The 18,661-nt window shown below is 39.3% G+C and overlaps 1 protein-coding gene across 2 annotated transcripts in view; it reads right to left on the bottom strand.

Annotated features, from left to right (window-relative positions):
* wwox (WW domain containing oxidoreductase) overlaps positions 1-18,661 on the bottom strand; it is a 241,343-nt gene that overhangs the window by 148,133 nt on the left and 74,549 nt on the right. For both annotated transcript variants that reach the window (XM_054775914.1, XM_054775915.1), the window contains exons 7-8: positions 10,958-11,143; positions 6,604-6,868 (exon numbers count right to left, since the gene is read on the bottom strand). In XM_054775914.1, the coding sequence (XP_054631889.1) occupies positions 6,604-6,868; positions 10,958-11,143 (451 nt within the window). The remainder of the gene's footprint in view (positions 1-6,603; positions 6,869-10,957; positions 11,144-18,661) is intronic.

Raw genomic sequence — 18,661 nt, 5'->3', positions numbered from 1 at the left:
TTTTGGGGCAGTCATACTAGCATACATGTAATACCGTTTTGGTTTTAATCATTTTAAAGCTTAAAAATGACTTGTGGATACTTAGTTCCTAAGTCCCACCCGTGCCCATGCAAATATGTTTAGCATGATGGCGGCCATGTTTTTCAACCTATCCTGCTCAAATTTGACAGACGAGCTTGTCAGTTCTCTAAAGGTGTGTATAAAATTTCATGGTGATTCGGCTAAACACTCTAAAGTCATCTGTTTTGTAGAGCGCATTGATCTGTTTGAGAAATTTCAAGTCAACCCAACCTATGGGGTGTAATAACAGTGCCACCATGTGGTGTATTTAACAGAACAATATTGGCACGGGCAACAAATTAGGTCTGACTATTTCTTTCAGTTCCGGAGTAGAAGTTATCTTACACAAACAAGTACAATGGAACCTCTGTTTTTGTACACCCTGGTTTTCGCAGAATTTGGTTTTCTGCAAAAATTATTGCCAAAAAATTGTCACAGTGTTTGTACTCCGTCTCTGTTATTGTACAGCTGAACAGTACTTTTTTTTATTGAGTACAGCTGCAAAATAACTGCAAAATAACACACAACTGCCAGAACTTTGAAAAGGAATGTGAGAAACACTATTGATTCAGGAAAAATACCCATTGCAAAGTAAGAAGATAGCGTCTGTTACAATGGGATTGTAATGTAAAGGGTCCTGAGTAGGCCTGCCACAATAACAAATTTTGCTGGCTAATAATGGTCCTACGAATTATTGTTTATGATCGATATTATTGACAACATTTTTTTCATTAATTATACAGAAAAATAATGAATACAACGTATCAAAAGCAAAAAACTTTAATTTCTCAAGAGTAATTAACATTGTAATTGGAATGTTTTTTAATAAATTAAACAAACAACATAATAAAAAAACAATAAAAGACAAAAAAAACTCAATGAAAATAAAAGGGACTTTCAGTCTCTTTTAGCAAAAACTGCACTTACATAAAAATCTGAATAATAACCAAAAATAATAAAAAAAAAAAATAGATCCTGTCTCTGTGAAGAAAAAAACACTCCAATAAAAACCACACACAAACACACACACACACACACACACACACACACGCACGGTTATGTAGTATATTGTTAAACAAATATGGGGGTCACATTTGAGCTGGACAACATATCTGTGTTGGCGGAGTAAAATGCAATGTTTCTGATGTCCTTCAACAATTGCTGTTTGTGACATGAACGTCCTCCCAGGCAATTCGTACTGTCTGTCAAACATTTCTAACATTTCCCGAAATGTTGGCTTTTCAACCGTATTCAAAGGTTGCATTCCTTTTGCAATGTCGCGAGCAACACTGTCTGTGAGCGTGCACCATTTTGCACTGTTTGGTTTTAGATTTACTTTGCCGAACAAAAGCCTCCAAGCGTCGACTGTCGGGACGAAGGCTCTGCTTCACATCCACATAGGCTGTGGCATTCGGCTTAGAAACCATGGCTTTTGTGCCTCCATTCATATTAGCATTTGCTTGCTAACTTGCTAACTGCTAGCACTCTGCCTGTGTGGTACAGAGAGACGATGAAAACAAATGGGCATATGCGCACATGTCAATTTATGTTTTTTTTTATTGTTCGATTAATCGATTTATCCATTATCGTGACAGGCCTATTCCTTAGTTAGTTTAAGCCAGACACATGACAGAAATCGAACTGGGTCAGTGTGTGTAATGATGATTGTACCTGCACAAGTTCCTGACTTTTTGTCCCACCAATGACCCACCAATGTCCCACCAATGACCCACTAATGTAGCGTCGAAGGTGTGGGGCGTATCTTTACGGGACAAAAACTCAAAAACTTGTGCTCTTTGGAGAGAACATGTCGGCTCCGTTTATTCAACACATGTGCCAGCACACCGAACTACAACAGACACCTTTTTGATGACATCATCTGTGCGCCCCACTGAACAGGCATGACCAATCAACTTCAGTCAAATCCAACTGTTACACTATAATCATTCTATATAAAACGTGTTTTTGTTCAATTGTACATGTATGGAACAGATTAATTGGACTTACATTATTACCTATGGAAAAAATGACTTTGGCTTTCATATGTCACTTTTATCTAAAGTCCTGAAACTGACTGATAATGAAAATAGAGGTTCCAGTGTACATACAGTATACCCTCCTTTGGAACCCTAATCCATGGAGGAAACACTCACTCCATTGTTGTATGACCACTCTGCACTTCAAGTCCCCATGCTGAACCCAAAACAAAGTGCCCAAAGCCAAACTCTTAGCAGTGGCGTCATAAGAAAGCATTGCTTTTCAGAGGGAACCAGCTTTTAATCCAACAAATAAACCAAACATCCTGTGAGTTCAGCATCAGCCCCCATCCCCACAGTTTCCTCTCAATGATAGTCTGTGTGGACATAATGTGTTTACTGTACTCTCTCAAGCAGAGGTGATATAAGAAAGAGAAGTTCATTGTGTACCCATGACAGAGAACATGTATAGACCTGAGTTTGTGCTGTAAACCAAAAGTTGCAGTACACAGGATCCTGAACCCTAACCCCCCCTGTGAGGGGAAGAGTCCATCAGAGTTGTATAAACAGTGACAAGGCAAGAGGAGGGAAACAAGCTAGAGAATATCTCCATGAGAAAAACAGACCTTCTTCCTCCTCTCCATTCTTTTTCCTCTATTCCATCCCGCAAACAAGACAAATAAAAAGCTGACTCTGGTATTAACAGTAAGTGAGTCACAATGGGAGAAAAACAAATACAGCAAAGTGACTTGGCACACTGCTTAAGAGCAACTGCTGCAGCATTACAGACCCATTCGAGTGACTGCAAACTACAAGAGTAGCGTTTGGTTCAGTTCGGTATGTTATAATATTTAAAGAGTTTCCACTGTCAAAGGTTGTAAAGGGTGGTAAAATAACTTCCAGTCACCTCTCAAGTTGGTATTGGTGGTAGGGTGGAGATACCATAGACACTGTAGTACAATCAACATGCGCTGTTTGGCTGTATACAGTATGTTTTGAAATACATTATTTAGAACTTTTTAAAAAAATTCACCTTAAGTTGAAGTTTGACATTCAAAAGTACCGTATTTTCCAGACTATGAGTCGCTCCAGAGTATAAGTCGCATCAGTCAAAAAATGTATCACGAAATGCATCATATAAGGTATATAAAAAAAACATATCCAGTGTAGGTCGCACTGGACTATGGGTTGCATTTACCGTAATTTCCGGTGTACAAGCCGCTACTTTTTTCTCACGCCTTACACAGTGATGCATCTAATTTGTGGTCACATCTTGTGTGCTTTGGAGCAGTCATGTTGTGCTTCGTGCACAGGCACTCATCATGGAGAACGAGTGGAGAGGTGCATGTGATGCAGCTTTCAGCTTAAAGGCGATCCAGCGGCTTTTGCTCGGGTCTTCCGGTGGATCTTGGCAGCGTGGAGCAGTGTCGGGAAGTCCACTGTGGCGAAAGAATTGTGGGGCTGTTCGGTTCTGACACTGAAGAAGGCAACTTTAGTGGTTTACTGCGCAAGGAGGAGGATGAAGATGGCGATGACAGCGACTTTTTTGGGGGGCTACTGTTTAACTAGCCATATTACACGCACTGTTTGGAAAAAAGCATTTATTTAATTAAAAGATTTTTAAAAGCTTTCTGTGTAACTTCTTTCGGTGTAATAAATATCCCATGTTACGATGTGGACACCTGCGGCCTATAAATATACTGTATACTCCTCTTTTTTTCTCTTTCAATTTAGTTGGTGCATCTTAAATTTAGATGCGCTCAATAGTCCAAAAATTACGGTATTTCTAAATTTATTTCACAAAATTCAAGACCTAGCAAAGACATTTATTCTGGAAAGACAAGTTTCTCAACTTCACAGTAACACACAGAACAACAAGCTGAATGGGTGTCCTGTGTGTTAACATAACATTAACAGTTATTCAGCTACACATTTGCATAAATAGCATACCTGGGAGGATGATAGGCTAAATTAACATAACAAGCCAGCAAATTTAACGAGCAAGTTCACCAAGTTCCCGATCTCATTCCACATCACTGTGTGGCAGGAGTAGCATATAGTTATCACAAGCCTGACCACTGTTGTTGGTAATGTTCACTCCTTGGTTCATGAATTAACATTTAAAAACATGTTAAATTATATATACTGTGTATTTGCATATGTAAGTTGAGATCAGCCAAACTATGAAAAAAGTGTGCATTCCCACCCTTCTTGAGGTCCTCATGTCTTATTTTAGCCAGTTTGATAAATTAAGAAAAAACTGTATTTGGAATGGGAAATGCCCAAGAATGAATTTAAATAAGTTGCATAGGCCGGTAGAAAATGGTGGGCTTGGCCTCCACAAGATGTTGTATTACTATTATGCTTCTAGTCTGAGATATTTAGCTCAGTGGTCATTGCCCCCTGAAAGGGCCGCACCCTGGTTTAAAATGGAAATAGTTATATTAAATTCAATCCTTCCTCTACAAAAGATATCTATATCTATATCAAGCAACACCCTATCATATCACATCTTAAATCAATCTGGCATAAACTTGCAGACCCAATTAAGTTTGATGTCTATCGCAATCTTAGATCAAGTACATGGTCCAACCCCAAGTTATGCATTGATAAAACACCTATTCTGTGGAAAGAGTGGCTGGATAAAGGCATTTCTGCTTTGAATGATTTGTACAATCATGGCATATTAAAATCATTTGAAGAAATAGTAGAATAGTAGTTTTCATTGTGCCTCAATTGGCCCCTGTGACTTGTGAGTTTTTTAATCATGTTATTTTAAGAAGGCCATGAGGTGTCCGCATACTATGCAATGTTGATATGGACTTTAAGTGATGCGCCTCTTAATGTAACTAATGATATGGGAAAAGGAATTAAATCTCACAATTGATAAAAATAGTTTGGAGGGGGCCTTTTAAAAAGATGAAAAATAATCAAGAGATGCTAGGGTACGCCTCATACAATTTAAAATTTTGCATCGTTATTACCAGACCACTCTGAGACTGTTTCATCTGGGGCTAAAAGAATCACCTAATTGTTGGCGCTCTAATCAGGGAGAAGGAAATCTTGCTCATACCTTATGGTTTTGCAAAGAAATTCTGAAATTTGGGGCAAAAATAAAATTCATAAAAATTTAAGTGAGATTGTAGATACACTGATTTCATATAGCCCTAGATTATTTGCCGTGGGAGATGATTCTGTTTTAACTGAACAAGATAAAGACACTAAGAATTGGATTCACACAAGCGGCATGATTGCTAGATATTTTTAAAAAGTAGAAAAGGAGGGACCACCATTTGTTCATAAATGGGCGATGGAGATGGCTAGAGTACCAGCTTTTGAACAAATGTAAACAATTTGGATGTGTACCACTTTATAACAGAAAATTGAGAAACTATTTTCAATATATTTGACATTATGTAAGCTTGCTGTAGACAGGAATATACCGGTAGTCAGATCTATTTTATAGAATTGTAGGACAGCCTGTAGGGTATATTCATTGGACAATGGACAAAAGAACATGTAAGACATTAGCCAACCATAAGGCTTTAATCATGTGGGCAAAGTATGGGACTTGTATGGACAATGCTACAATGGACTTTGGGCTATGTTGCTTCAGCTATTGAACTAAGGACAATGGTGTGATGGCCTTGGGTTTGAGAACAGGGAAAGAAAAAGGAGGTGATGGTGGGGGACAAGGATGTTATGTTATGATTCAAGGAAATGTTAATTAAATGGTGATTACAAAAAAAAAAAGAAAAAAGTGGGACTTATAGTCCAGAAAATATGGTCACTCAACGTTACCATCAGTCTGCAACATGGAATTGTTCAATTCAGCCATTCATCATTGATTTTAATGGGGATTTTTCCACAAATGTTTCTTTGATTTAAAAAAAAGGTCTTAACATTAGTTGCAAGTGTGCCACCTGTTGCAAAAATGTGTTTAACTGTCTGCATACTGATGTGGACAGAATTTTCACCTCTAGCAAATGTAATTGTTTTGTTATTTCAAACAAAACTACTTTCAAATGTCATCTTTTTTTGTGTGTTGACCTACAAATGAAATTGTAGGTTGACACAAAAATTTAATCTGTGTTGAATTTTTTTGAGTGCATGTAACAAAGAATTGGAGGAAATCAAACTCACTGGTGTTCCCCAGGCCTCTATCCTTGGGCCCCGTCACTTTATCATCGACATTCAACTTCTTGCCCACATTTTCCGTAAGTTTTGACACCAACCTCTATCTAACCACCAAAACCAATGTTGTTTTTTGTTTTGATTTACAAAATACAACTGTGTAGAAGATGCTAACAAAAAAATTCTTTAATTTAATTAATCTAAAAAAGTCTTTAATTTTTTGGACTGTATTTGACAAAGAATAGGAAGAAATCACAGCGGCTGGTGTTCCCCAGGCCTCTGTCCTAGAGCCCCTTCACTCTACCTATTAGTTGCATTTTCCATAAGTTCAATAAACCTTCCAGTCTGTAGCATGGCACACCAAACCACACTGAAATTGGCACAAACATGACGATTAACTCGTAAAAGTAAATCATATAACATTTGTACTTACCCATGACTTGGTGAAAGGTCTAACCAGAGTGAAGAGGAAGGTCATCAGCCACCAGCTTCTGTGTATGGAGGTGTACACCATATTCCCAGGATGCACTGCGTTGGATGTGACCCCGTGAGGAGAGAGGCGGCGGTGGAGTTCGTTGCTGAAGAGGATGTTGCACAGTTTGGCCCGATTGTAGGCCAGCATGGACCAGTAGTCCTTGCGAGCTGGAGACAACATGGCCAGGTCTACCTTACCACACGAGTCTAACAAGTCTGTGAACCTGGAAGATAAATCATAGCGGGTGTAGTTAGAGTAAGAGAGAACTCTCTCTGATTATGTGCGGGCAGATGCGAGGTACAGGCTGCACACAAATCAAAAACATGATGTTCTTTAATTGCCTTGCGACAGAGCTGTTAAAATCCAGATGTTTGACATGGCCCCTTAAACATAACACTACTCGCCATGTTGTGTGCGTGTGTGTCGTCGCACAGTCACATCACAATTCACAAAAACTACACACCCTGTGTTGTATATGTGTATGTTGGAGAGATGGAACACATCCTGCATATTAATCCAGTCATTAGAAAACAACCAATCAAAATGTCAGCTGCTTTCCTTGCCATTTTTTATAAGCTGGTTGCCTCTTGTTTACTGTCGCCTTCCGCAACATCCTTGCTTGGCTAAATTACAACATCTGCAGGCTTTTCATTTAATGTGCTGCAACTTCATAACGACTGTAGCAGACAGAGTTTGATAAATCAATTGACTTGAGGAACTAACATTTTTACTTGTGCAGCGGAACCTTGGTTAGCGTCATTAACTCATTTCAGAAGATCCGACTCTAACCGAAACGGATGTTAACCGAATCTACTTTTCCCATAGGAAATAATGTAAATCCAATTAATCAGTTTCAGAAGGACAAAAATTTAAACACAAAACTGTTTAGTTTTACAATTATGGTTTTACACGTTCATGTCTCATGTAAGGATTGTGGATTATGGGCAAAACTCCCCAAAAAATGCAGCTTTCCTTTAAGCCCCCGTCACACTAAGCACAACCAGCCGGAATGAAAGTCTTGTTGCTTTTCAGCACCTCTGCGCTGTCCACACCGCTAGTGGAGTTAACATGGCCACTTTTTTCCTTGGCACTGATGTGAATTGATGTGAATGTGATGTCATGTGAGTAAGGCGATGCTTAATAGTGACGTTTCAGTGGCAGCTTGCCTGTGTTTTTTTTTCCCCAGACGTGATCAGAATGCTTTTGGAATACCGTAAGAATATTTACAATTCTGTAAAAATATTTAGAATTCGGTTAGAGTGTGGTTAGATTACCTTTAAAATCCATAGGATACCGTTCAGGACAGTTAGATTACCGTTCGATATTTTTCCACTTCAAATCCACCCAGAAAGTTTTTAGCATGCTCGAAATATTCGGGCCGGCCACAAGAATGGGCCCTAATATTTGGAATGCACTCAGAATGCAGTCAGAATTTTTAGAATGCACTTCAAATATCCAGGAATAAACCAAGAATTTTCATTACGACGGCGTTCTGGCTCATTCTGCCTAGTGTTACTAGGGTATTAAGCAACCTCAAGCGCTTCTGCCCATCTCTTGTGGGATTCAAGATTGTCACAATATGAATATAAATTATCCAGGAAGTGTGGGCTGCACTTACATTAAACTTTCATATAAAATAGGGGGCCACAAAATATGCTCGGCGAGTTTGAGACCCCTGACTAGTGTTTTTGCTGTACGTCCTTCAAGACAGCAGAGCACTTCTGTTATAGAGAGGATCGTTGACTAGCTTTCTAACATGTGGACCCCAGAACAATTTTGTTGAATAACCCTGCTTAGACGACGACGTTCCTTGAAAATGTTGGTCTAATTCTCAATTTTACGACCTCAGAAGTATTCGATTTAGGGGGTTCCACTGTCTTCCGTTAATAAATGCATGGGGCCATAGCTGAGGCCGCATCTATCAGAGGTTATTTCATGAAGGATATCATCTCCCCTTGTATGAGCAGATCTGATGTGCAGTTGGAGGACAAAGTCAACCGGTACTGGGCCCAATTCCCCAGTAAGCCCCTGTGTGGCAAACTGATAAAGTGTCCAGCCATTACCCGTGAGTTCATCTCTCCAACCCTTGTTCCCTTATAGGTCAGTGCTTTAGCAGCGGACAAGGGGCTTAAGGGAATACAATATGCTGGCAGGTCAGGGGTCGCACACTGGATGTGAAGGGAGGCTAAGTGAATCAACAAGAAAATCGGCGGAAACTGAAAATAACACAAACAAAGAAGAAGGGTGGGGGTGACATCAGTGGATGTAATATCGGTCGGGAATGAGGTGGACAGAATGGAAGATATCATGGGAGATATTGTCTATTTCCACTCTTTTTTTAACCCCCTGTCTGTCTCGTAGTGTGACTCTCTGCTGTGGCTTAGACATCCTTTGAAAGTCATAGGTGAAGTCATAGTATATATCTCGGGTGGCGTAAAAAGAAAACCTACCAATATTACATACACCTGCACAGTCAATGCAAGAGTTCTTATGCATAAGGCCTTTCTATTATTTTGGCACTATGATAGTATTTATTAACACAATTTAGCTTCATATTTATTGGATTTGATTGAAAACATTTGCGATATTAATGTTTTTTCATTATGGTGACTATGCTCCGCAATGCTAGAGAAGTGTACTACCTTTTCATAAGTACAGTATAATCTATCCAATAATTGTTGTACTCTTTACCATATATTTTATAAAGACAGAATTATTGCCAAATCTTTTATATTGGATCTCATTAGAACATGCAGGTTTGCCAAGGCTTGTCATACATTCTGAGAGCCACCAAAATCCATGTCCACTCCCTTTTCTTTCTCTGTAGGCAAGTTTAGCATCAATCAAACACTGTCAGGACTTCCTTCCTGGCATTTCCAGTCAGCTTCCTCCTTTACTTCACCAACAGAATGTAATAATAGTGCGACCTTAAGTGAATAGGAGTGTCAAAGCATCCCCCCTTTTGCTGTTCCACTCCTCTCATGCATGGCGCTCTGCAAAGCATAACTCATAAAACAGTGCCGCCGTTTGATCTGCTAGAACAGCTGTGCACATGTTCTCCTGGTCTCAGGTCATTCCATCGAGCTCCAATCAATCACTCGGCCAGACCTTCTGACTGACTGAAAGCTGGATCGATGTTACGCACCCCCGTTCGCTGCCTGCGATACACACGACCCGGGGCATGGCGTCGCACAACACTGCGAGACATCATGCTTGTCTGCTGTATGACAGCAAAAAACCATGACACTTTTGAAGCTGCTCTGAGAAAAAGGACAAGGAATTGGGGAAGGAGGGAAAATGAGGCAGAAAGGGGCTGAGTCAGGGGGGGCTCCCATTGAACGCAAAGTACATTTTAGCTGATAAGTCCATCCATCATGTTGATGATACGTTTAATTTATAGTGACAGCGTGTGGTGGGAAATGAGTTTTCCAGTGACTGAGGCTGTCATGTTTGACAATACACATTAAGTCTGATCTATCAGTTTGGGGCCAAAAGTAGCGAGCAACGTAGCGAGCACGTACTGCATGACTGGTCTTGGAGGCTTAACGCTTAAACTCTATTGTTCTGAACAGTTCTTTTTGAGCCACCAAAGGTCAAATGACGAGAATACAACTTTTAAAACAACAGAATACAGCAGCGTGTTAAGTTTACCAGGAAATCGTTAAGCTGTAATGTTCAAACTGCAGTAGTTTACTTTCTATAAAACATAAATGTTTACTGTCTTCGGTGTGAATCAGACTATTAATTAATCCTTCAGTGCTGGAAATCTGGTATGGTGCGTGCATGAATGTCCAACCAACGCTGGATACTCATTGTATTGTCAAATCACATCATGCTAGACAACCTCTTTTTTCACCACAGCTCCATCTGCTGGATCGTGTGGGGCACTGCACCACTTGGCCCAAATGCAAGCAGACTGTAACTGAAAATATTCAGTCAATCTGCATCTTTACTCAGACCTGCACCAAAATTGAATGCATTCTTCCTTAACTCATGAGCCTCCTGTTTGCTGTTCCTTGGAAATATAGTTTTTACACACTCCTACCAGCGAACCGAACAGCAGCACCCAAAACATGACCTCTTGTCGAGTGCAGTTTGCACTTGGCACAGGATAACATAAGTGTCTTTTATACTAAATATGGTGCATGACTATGAGTAAAATCCCAGAAAATTCACATGAGGACAAACCCGTTCGATGCAAAAAAAATCTCGCTACATTTTTATGGAAACTGGAGTATCACAGTAATCAGACCTTGGAAACTATATGGTACCACATGTAACAGATAGAGACAACAATGGCAAAAAATCTTACCTGTGAGACTCAGATGACACAACCACAACACGAGCAGGAACAGAGCGACGCAGCACGTCCTGTAGGCTCTGGACCAGCAGGAAGTGACCCAAATGGCAGGTCTGAAAGGTGGACTCCAAGCCGTCCTCCGTCAGACTCCACGGCTGAGTGCACACCGCTGCGTTGCACACCAAAATGTGCAAGGGCCTGCGGAAGAAGATGTGTATTGATAAAAACAAACCAATGTCGCTGGGTTCTTCTTGATACGTGGTCATGGTCTGTTTTTGAATGTGCAAGTTCAAGTGCAAGAACAAGTTACATTAAGGAACAATTCAACATCCAAAAAGAAATAGGAAGCAGCTGAGTTGATTTTATCCTACACCTTTTCCAAGCTTCAGCAATCACTGAGTGTTTGTTCACTACCTTACCATTTTCTAATACGATTTGCATTAATTAAATGACGTTACACACGCTAACATCGATCCAATCATTATTATTTCAACAACTATTTGAGGGCTTTAACATACAAAAACTTACCAAATCCACGGAGCATGTGAATCCTGCCGGAAATGTACATATTTCAGGGGTCCAAGATGGCATCCCCCATAACTTGCTCAGTAACCCCCCATTCCTACCAGAGACTGAGAAATAGCCGCCACAACTGCCTGATTGACAGAACATCTGGGATGCAAGTTCATCATGACCGGATGCACAGAAATCATCCAAGATCTTCTACTGTAAGACGCACAAGCAGTCTGACATTTTGGTTTGCAGGTGCTGGAGGCCAATATAAACAGGCTATGGGCCGCAAATGGCCCTTACACCACACTTTGGACACCCCTGGCTTGTGCAGTGATGAAAGAAACGGAATAAAGAAAAGAAAAAAAGAGTGTTTTAAGAACATAAAAAGTAATGAAATAAAAAAAACTATTCAAATAAATGAGAAATGAACATAAAATAGAATAAGTTAAAGACATATCATTTTAGTACACAAGAGTCCTGGAGGTAATGGACAGAAAAGGCACAATTTGTAGAATATCTACCAGAGGGTGGACCAGGTCCTAATGCACAAGCAAAACAACATATGCACACTCAACCACAATGCATCTCCATGCTTGCGTGCCAGTGAAAGCAGAGAGCTAGATTGGTCAGGGCAGTAAGTAAGAGATCCTTGTCGGTGACAGCGTCGCTCCAGCGAGCTTGAAGCCACTGTAACACAGACGAACAATCCAAACACACCCCACCAATTTTTAATTTCTTCCATTAGAATTAATTATGAGGCCGGAGGCAATTTGTGTACCCTGTGTTTAAGACTGCCTACTGGATTAATTAAAAACTGGATGCTGGAAAATTAATGCGCGGATTGTTATGCCCCGCTATAATGAGCCATCCCGTGCTATTACATAGGAGTGTACAGTAGCGATCACCTTCAGGCCTCCCGAACACACAAGGTTCATTAAAGAGCACAAACCTAGTCAACTCCAAGAATGCCCACCTCAGCATATCTGCAACGGGACGCACTTTGCAGCAAGTGTTAAAAATATAATAAGGTGAGGAGATACTGTATAAGCAACTGCTTCATGGTAAAAGAGACCACAGGCCTCTACAGAGGTTTAAACATTTGTTACTTGCCAATCAACCGATGAACATCCAGAATTTAAGATCTTAATATGCTGTAAACTAATCCAGATTCAGAGGAAGAGCACAATGTAATCCTTCATAAGTGCAACGCAGGAGTAGATGACCACAATGTTCGCCATCGGACATCTATATCAGTTCACGATACAATTAATGTTGTTTGTACTGACGTATAAGTGTCTTGACATGTTAAATGCAATATTCTATCTTAACTTTCAATTGCTGTAAAATGCACAATATGGATTAGCTCCAGATCAAAAATAGCGTTGTTTGTGATGCTCTAATAAATACAGCTAGTTTTTAAAGTTTAATTTCCCACTTTCACAATGCCTTATGTAATAAAATATACATATACAGTATAATTTATTCAATATATTTTAGGATTTTTTTAATGAATTTTTTTTTCATAATTTTTCTTAGATGTATAAGTTTTTTCTAGACTTTAGATTATTTTTATTGGTGTAATTGTGCTTGAACACTAACCCATACAAAAAAGGGGTAGGACTGTTAGGAAGTGGTTTACATACCGGCAATTTATATATTTTTTTTATATATAAATTTTATAAATGTGTTTTTAGCCTTTTTGTTTAGATTTCAAAGTATTCTAAATTACCTTAAATGGTGTAATTAATTTTGAGATTGGCAACAAATTTTTATGAAAATATGCTTAAACAATTTTTAAAAAGCTTGGTAATGGTTGATTTAACTCATATAAAGTTTTATTATTATTTTCTTTGTGGAACATTTTTAAAAATATGTTTATATACATTTTATTTTAGATTTCTATATTATTTAGTTATTATTTAAATTATTTAATAATTATTTTAATACTTATTTTTAATGGTAACATTACTGAGTGAATTGGAAAATTAAGTGAATGAGAACTTGCTTGAACAAATCAAACAAAAAAGGGGTGAGTCAATATAAAGAACATTAACTCTTAAAATGTGAAGAAAAACATTTTTAGCCAAGTGCTCCTCTTTCTGCATACAGTGTGGACACCAAAATTAGGTTTTCTTGCAAAACATGAGCCTACTTTCTCACAAAATCCAGTTCGTCGCACAAAATTCACGTCAAAACCATCAAATAACCAACATTTTTGCTTTTGCTGAAGGCTCCAGCGCTACTCGACTGAGTGCGCTTGTAATGTAAAAGGCCTGTTAATTCAACTGCCCACCCGTTAGTCCCTCTCTCATAAGCACAGCTCTAATGAATGTCTTTAATAGGCCTGTTGCCACCCCGCACGGTCCCGCTCTCCACATTAAGGCCTTTCACACAACACAGTGTGCACTGTGCAATCTCAGCGCTAGTCAAACGAGGGTGTTAACTACCAAACGGGGAGACATGGTTTATATATTTACTTTAAATAACGCCCCTGGGTACGACCCCTGACCTCCATGATAATGCGGAGCAGCAAGGAGGAGATTGCATGTGTGTTCAAAAGAGAGCTGGGCCCAGACTATTGGCTGTTAACCCTGCATTTTATTGTTGACAGAAAAAAAAAACAGCCACACTTGTTACAGTAGAGACTTACCTATAGTGTGTACATTGTATGTGTACATTGTGTGTGTTCTATACCATAGTGGGATGATCTAATAACGGTGTATGGTATTGTATGTCCTCAAAGAGTGGCCTCCAATATGGTAGACACTGTGACTCATTTATAAATAAATACTGTATCTGAGTCTGCATGCACTGTTGGTGTGAAACTGTATGCGACTCACTCCAAAAAAAGAAAAAATAACAATAAAAAAAAACACACAGACGGCTAGCATTTGATACATTGTACAAAAATGTCTACATTTTTAAAAATTACAAATTAAACTGCATAAAAAAAATTGTAAATGCTCATTCGGCCCTAATAAAATAAATGTCATTCACGGCTGTTGGTATTCATGCACATGTCCATAGCACATACACACACACACGCACGCACGCACACACATACAAAAGCAGTCTCAGAGAAGCAATCAACAATTTACCAATTTATAGTCAACGTTGCTGTTACAAAAGGCTATACACTCAATGATAGCTCAGTTTCCACTATTACAACATTGGTTCTGTTGCTGCTGTGTTGTGCAATATACTTGATGATAAATGACCATGTGATCAAATAGAGCTAGGTTTCCTATCCACTTTCTAATGCACTCCACATCATTATTTTAGTGTAAAACTTGTAATTGTTGTATATAATAATATTTCACATTTCAGAAGTAATGGCCTCCCTCCAATTATCAATTAAAGCCCTATCCTCTTGGTGGTTTTACCTAAATAAACGCTATAACTGGAACATTTATGGTAAGCATGGTCTTTCAGCCTCACAGCAAGAGCAAACTTGAATTGTCGTAACTCAAATAGCTCCAGCTCCATTTAATAGACAATGAGCCAGCTCAGAAGTAACAGTAGTAACAATTCACCAATTCAAGCATGGCAAACTTCAACCTTACACTCTCTGCAGTTCAGTAAATAAACCCTCCTTTTACCTTTCAAGGAAATGCAGTATTTATGCAGCATCTATTGCATGAACAGTAATGTTTTTAAAATGACAACAGGGTGATCGTTCAGAGGAAGAAATAGGCCGTGTTAATTACGCAACATTCAGTTGAAATCGTATGACGGCCGCTCTGTCAGCGCCACTCTCCGTCAATTACATCCAGATGAAATTGCTCTGCATTGAACAATATCAATATCCAGGTAATTTCATTTCAAAGGACAGGCAATTAAAGCGGAATCGGGGTCAATGGAACACAAAGCAGCGTGAAAGCCACTGACTAAAGCACTTAAAAGCAAGGGAGTGAGAACTGTGAGAGGAAAAAAGGAAAGGCAAAAACGGCTCCGATTACATTTCACCTGTCAATGACACGCTATGGGAGCATTATCGTGCTTGTGCGCACGCTTCAGTGTTCACATGCGTGCACACAACTTGATGTATGTGTGCGCCCATGTTTGCGTATTATGCCCGAAGACATACGTGCAGTAATAGAGTGGTGGCAGACTAAGACAGCTGCCCAGTGCCATTCACAGCTCAGAGCTCCCAGCCTCCACTCTGCTCCGCTCGCTTTCTGATGAGAATTAATGTACTCTGACGTCCCCTGGGACTCCCCACCCCCTACTCAATAGTAGCGCTAATGAAGAAATACAACCTTGCCAAAATAGTAAGGCAGCGTGCGAGAGACTGAAAGGTGACATAAGAAAAAGAGAGAAAGGCGCTACTTAGCATATAAACAAATGGCAGCAGCAACAAATAAACGAGAATTATGCGGATAGGTAGAGTCAAAGGGAGGGCAAAGCTTCAATATGGGGGATGAGAAGACACACATTGTGGGGACACCACCATGAGGTTTGGCTGTGGCCCAGGCCTTGTGTACAGGATGGCCATACCCTGCCTGCCTCAGGGATGCTGCAGGCAATGGCTGCTGTGCTTCTCCCCAAGGGACCCCACTGACACTAATGCCAACACATACACATAAACACACGCTGCACTACCAAGAGACCTGTAGGTGCTTGAGCAGTATTGATGACAAAACAAGTGACCCTCGAAATAGCGCCCAACAACAAGACACATGCTGACCAACACAAAATAAGAAGATGTCGGCAAGGCCAATGTCAAGTAAATAGACACAAATATGCACGCTGACCCCTCAGTCCTTGTCCATATGGTCTCCATCGGGGACAGTCTGGATGTCCTTTCAACATTTTTACATAAGGATGAATGATCGTGAGTGACTATTTTTGTTTTGCTTGCACAGTCAACCCCAGAATCACCCAAGAGCCTCCAACACGCTTGACAAGTTACAATAAGGAACATCATGATTACACTGGCACAATTCAACATGTCTAAAAAGAAGTTGGAAGAAGCAGAGTTTATCCTAATCCTTCTCCATGTATCAACAATTACTAATAGTTTGTTCACTTACTGGTAAATGCCGATAAATGCCTTTCAACATTGTCCTTTTTGATCACTAAAACTCATCAACTGTGGCCAGCACTATTGCAGACCGCTGCAAACACTTGCGTACCGTATACTGTCTTGCCCTAACTAACATCTTCAGCGGCGTCACCCTCCCACTTTCCTTCAAAACAAAAACAATCATGTCTGTCGTGTGGAGCCTAACTGCTAACACATGCCACATCTTGTGGGGGCAGCACATTAAAAAGCTTTAATACGGCATTTGAAGAACAACACTTGACGGAGTATGGTGAGTTTTGGAGGCTCACGGCGTGATCATCAGTCAAACGGCAGCTAACGCAGCCATGTGGCTAACACTAATCTAAAAAAATCTAAAATCACTAAATGCCTATGTGTGTGGCAGTCAGACGGTTAAGCTAGTAACCCAAAAAATAATTAAATTCATCGGACGAGAGCAGCCTTTCTCAGCGGTAGAAGACACTGTGTTTGCCAAAGTCCCATTTAAAGAAGGCGTCTCATCTTCTGAAAGTTTCACGAGTGTTATATGCTGTCTTCAAAAAGTCAGTAAAATATTTTTTTGTCTAAATTAAGATGATTTTAAGGTATCTTTTTTCAGGGATTTTTTTCCCTTGGAACTGTCCTGACTTTTTTTCCCCTTTATACGGCACGCCCGGCCAATAGTACTCATCATAAATAAATAGAAAAATGTATAATTACTCCATGTGATGATCGGTATCTGAATCGGCAGCATAAAACCCTGATCGGAGCATCCCTTGTAGTATGCAGTGATAAAAGAAAACTAGTCATCAATTTTACTTTTGTATTTTTTTATTTTTGCATCTATAATATAATATATAATATAATATAATATAATATAATATAATATAATATAATATAATATAATATAATATAATATAAATGTACTGTATAATGTACAGTATATATTTTTGAACTGTTTTATGAGATTATTTTAGATAACATTTTTTTAGATTTCAAATTTTATTTTTATTTTTATTGGCGTAATTGTTCTGCAAAAAAAAAAAAATGAGAACAATAACCCCAACCCATACAAAAAAGTGGCAGGATGGTTAGGCAGTGGTTTCTTCAAGTTATATATGCTGTATTACACTAATAATTTTCTATATACACTAAGTCCCCAATCAACGAACACAAATGGTTCCAGACGACCGTTCTTAAGTCGAATTGTTCTTAAGTAGGGGGAAAGGTAATATTACCAATAATATAGGTACAACATGTACGTGTATACATATACAGTATATGTGTATGTATGTAAATATGAGTTTGGATGTAGTAGTAATATTAAACGAGGATAATTAATGAAAAAAAACAACAATAAAAATGATATAATAATACGTAATTATAAATGTTATTTACCTTTGAAGAGGAGTGATCAAGCATACATTGTTGTGGTGGAGGAGGAGGAGGAGTTATTGAAAAAAGGACAAATTGTTGTCGTCGTTAGACTCTTCTAAAAGAGGTAGTGTTCTGTGGGTGGTGTAGAATTAAGCAGGCCTATTAACTCTTCATAAACTTTAATCACACGCTCTGTTCGGGTTGCATCATACAGCTACAATTTAGCTTTCTCTACCGAGCGGCTTCCTGTACCTGTTGGTCCCATTAGCAGTGTCACAGTGCCCTCTACTGGTCAAGCATGTAGCAGTATAAATATGGAGTTACAGTACTAAAAGGCAAAATACATGAAAAAATAGACCAGTCGGCTTGTGTTTGTATCTCCGAAAGTTCGCATGTCGGATGCTCGTAAGTTGGGGACCTAGTGTATTCATTAAAAAAAATTATAAATACTAATTTTGACTTTTTTTTAGATTTCTAAATATTTTTGTAGATTATCTTTAATGTATAATTAATATATAGATTTGCAACAAAATTTAATTAGAACATGCTGAAACAATAATCTCTTCCCATACAAAAAAGTATTAGGTTGGTAGGTTAGTGGTTTACCCCTCCGTGAATCACCACCTTACCGTGGTGGAGGGGTTTGTGTGCCCGAGTGATCCTAGGAGCTATGTTGTCTGGGGCTATATGCCCCTGGTAGGGTCTCCCAAGGCAAACAGGTCCTGGGTGACGGGCCAGACCAAGAGTGATTCAGAAGACCCGTATGAATAAACACACGAGGAGAGACCGCACCTCGCCTGGAA

Source organism: Dunckerocampus dactyliophorus, chromosome 5, assembly GCF_027744805.1.
Source record: "Dunckerocampus dactyliophorus isolate RoL2022-P2 chromosome 5, RoL_Ddac_1.1, whole genome shotgun sequence".
Classification (NCBI taxonomy): domain Eukaryota; kingdom Metazoa; phylum Chordata; class Actinopteri; order Syngnathiformes; family Syngnathidae; genus Dunckerocampus; species Dunckerocampus dactyliophorus.
The sequence above is the reverse complement of the archived record's forward strand: the minus strand, read 5'-3'. Positions and strand labels throughout refer to the sequence as shown.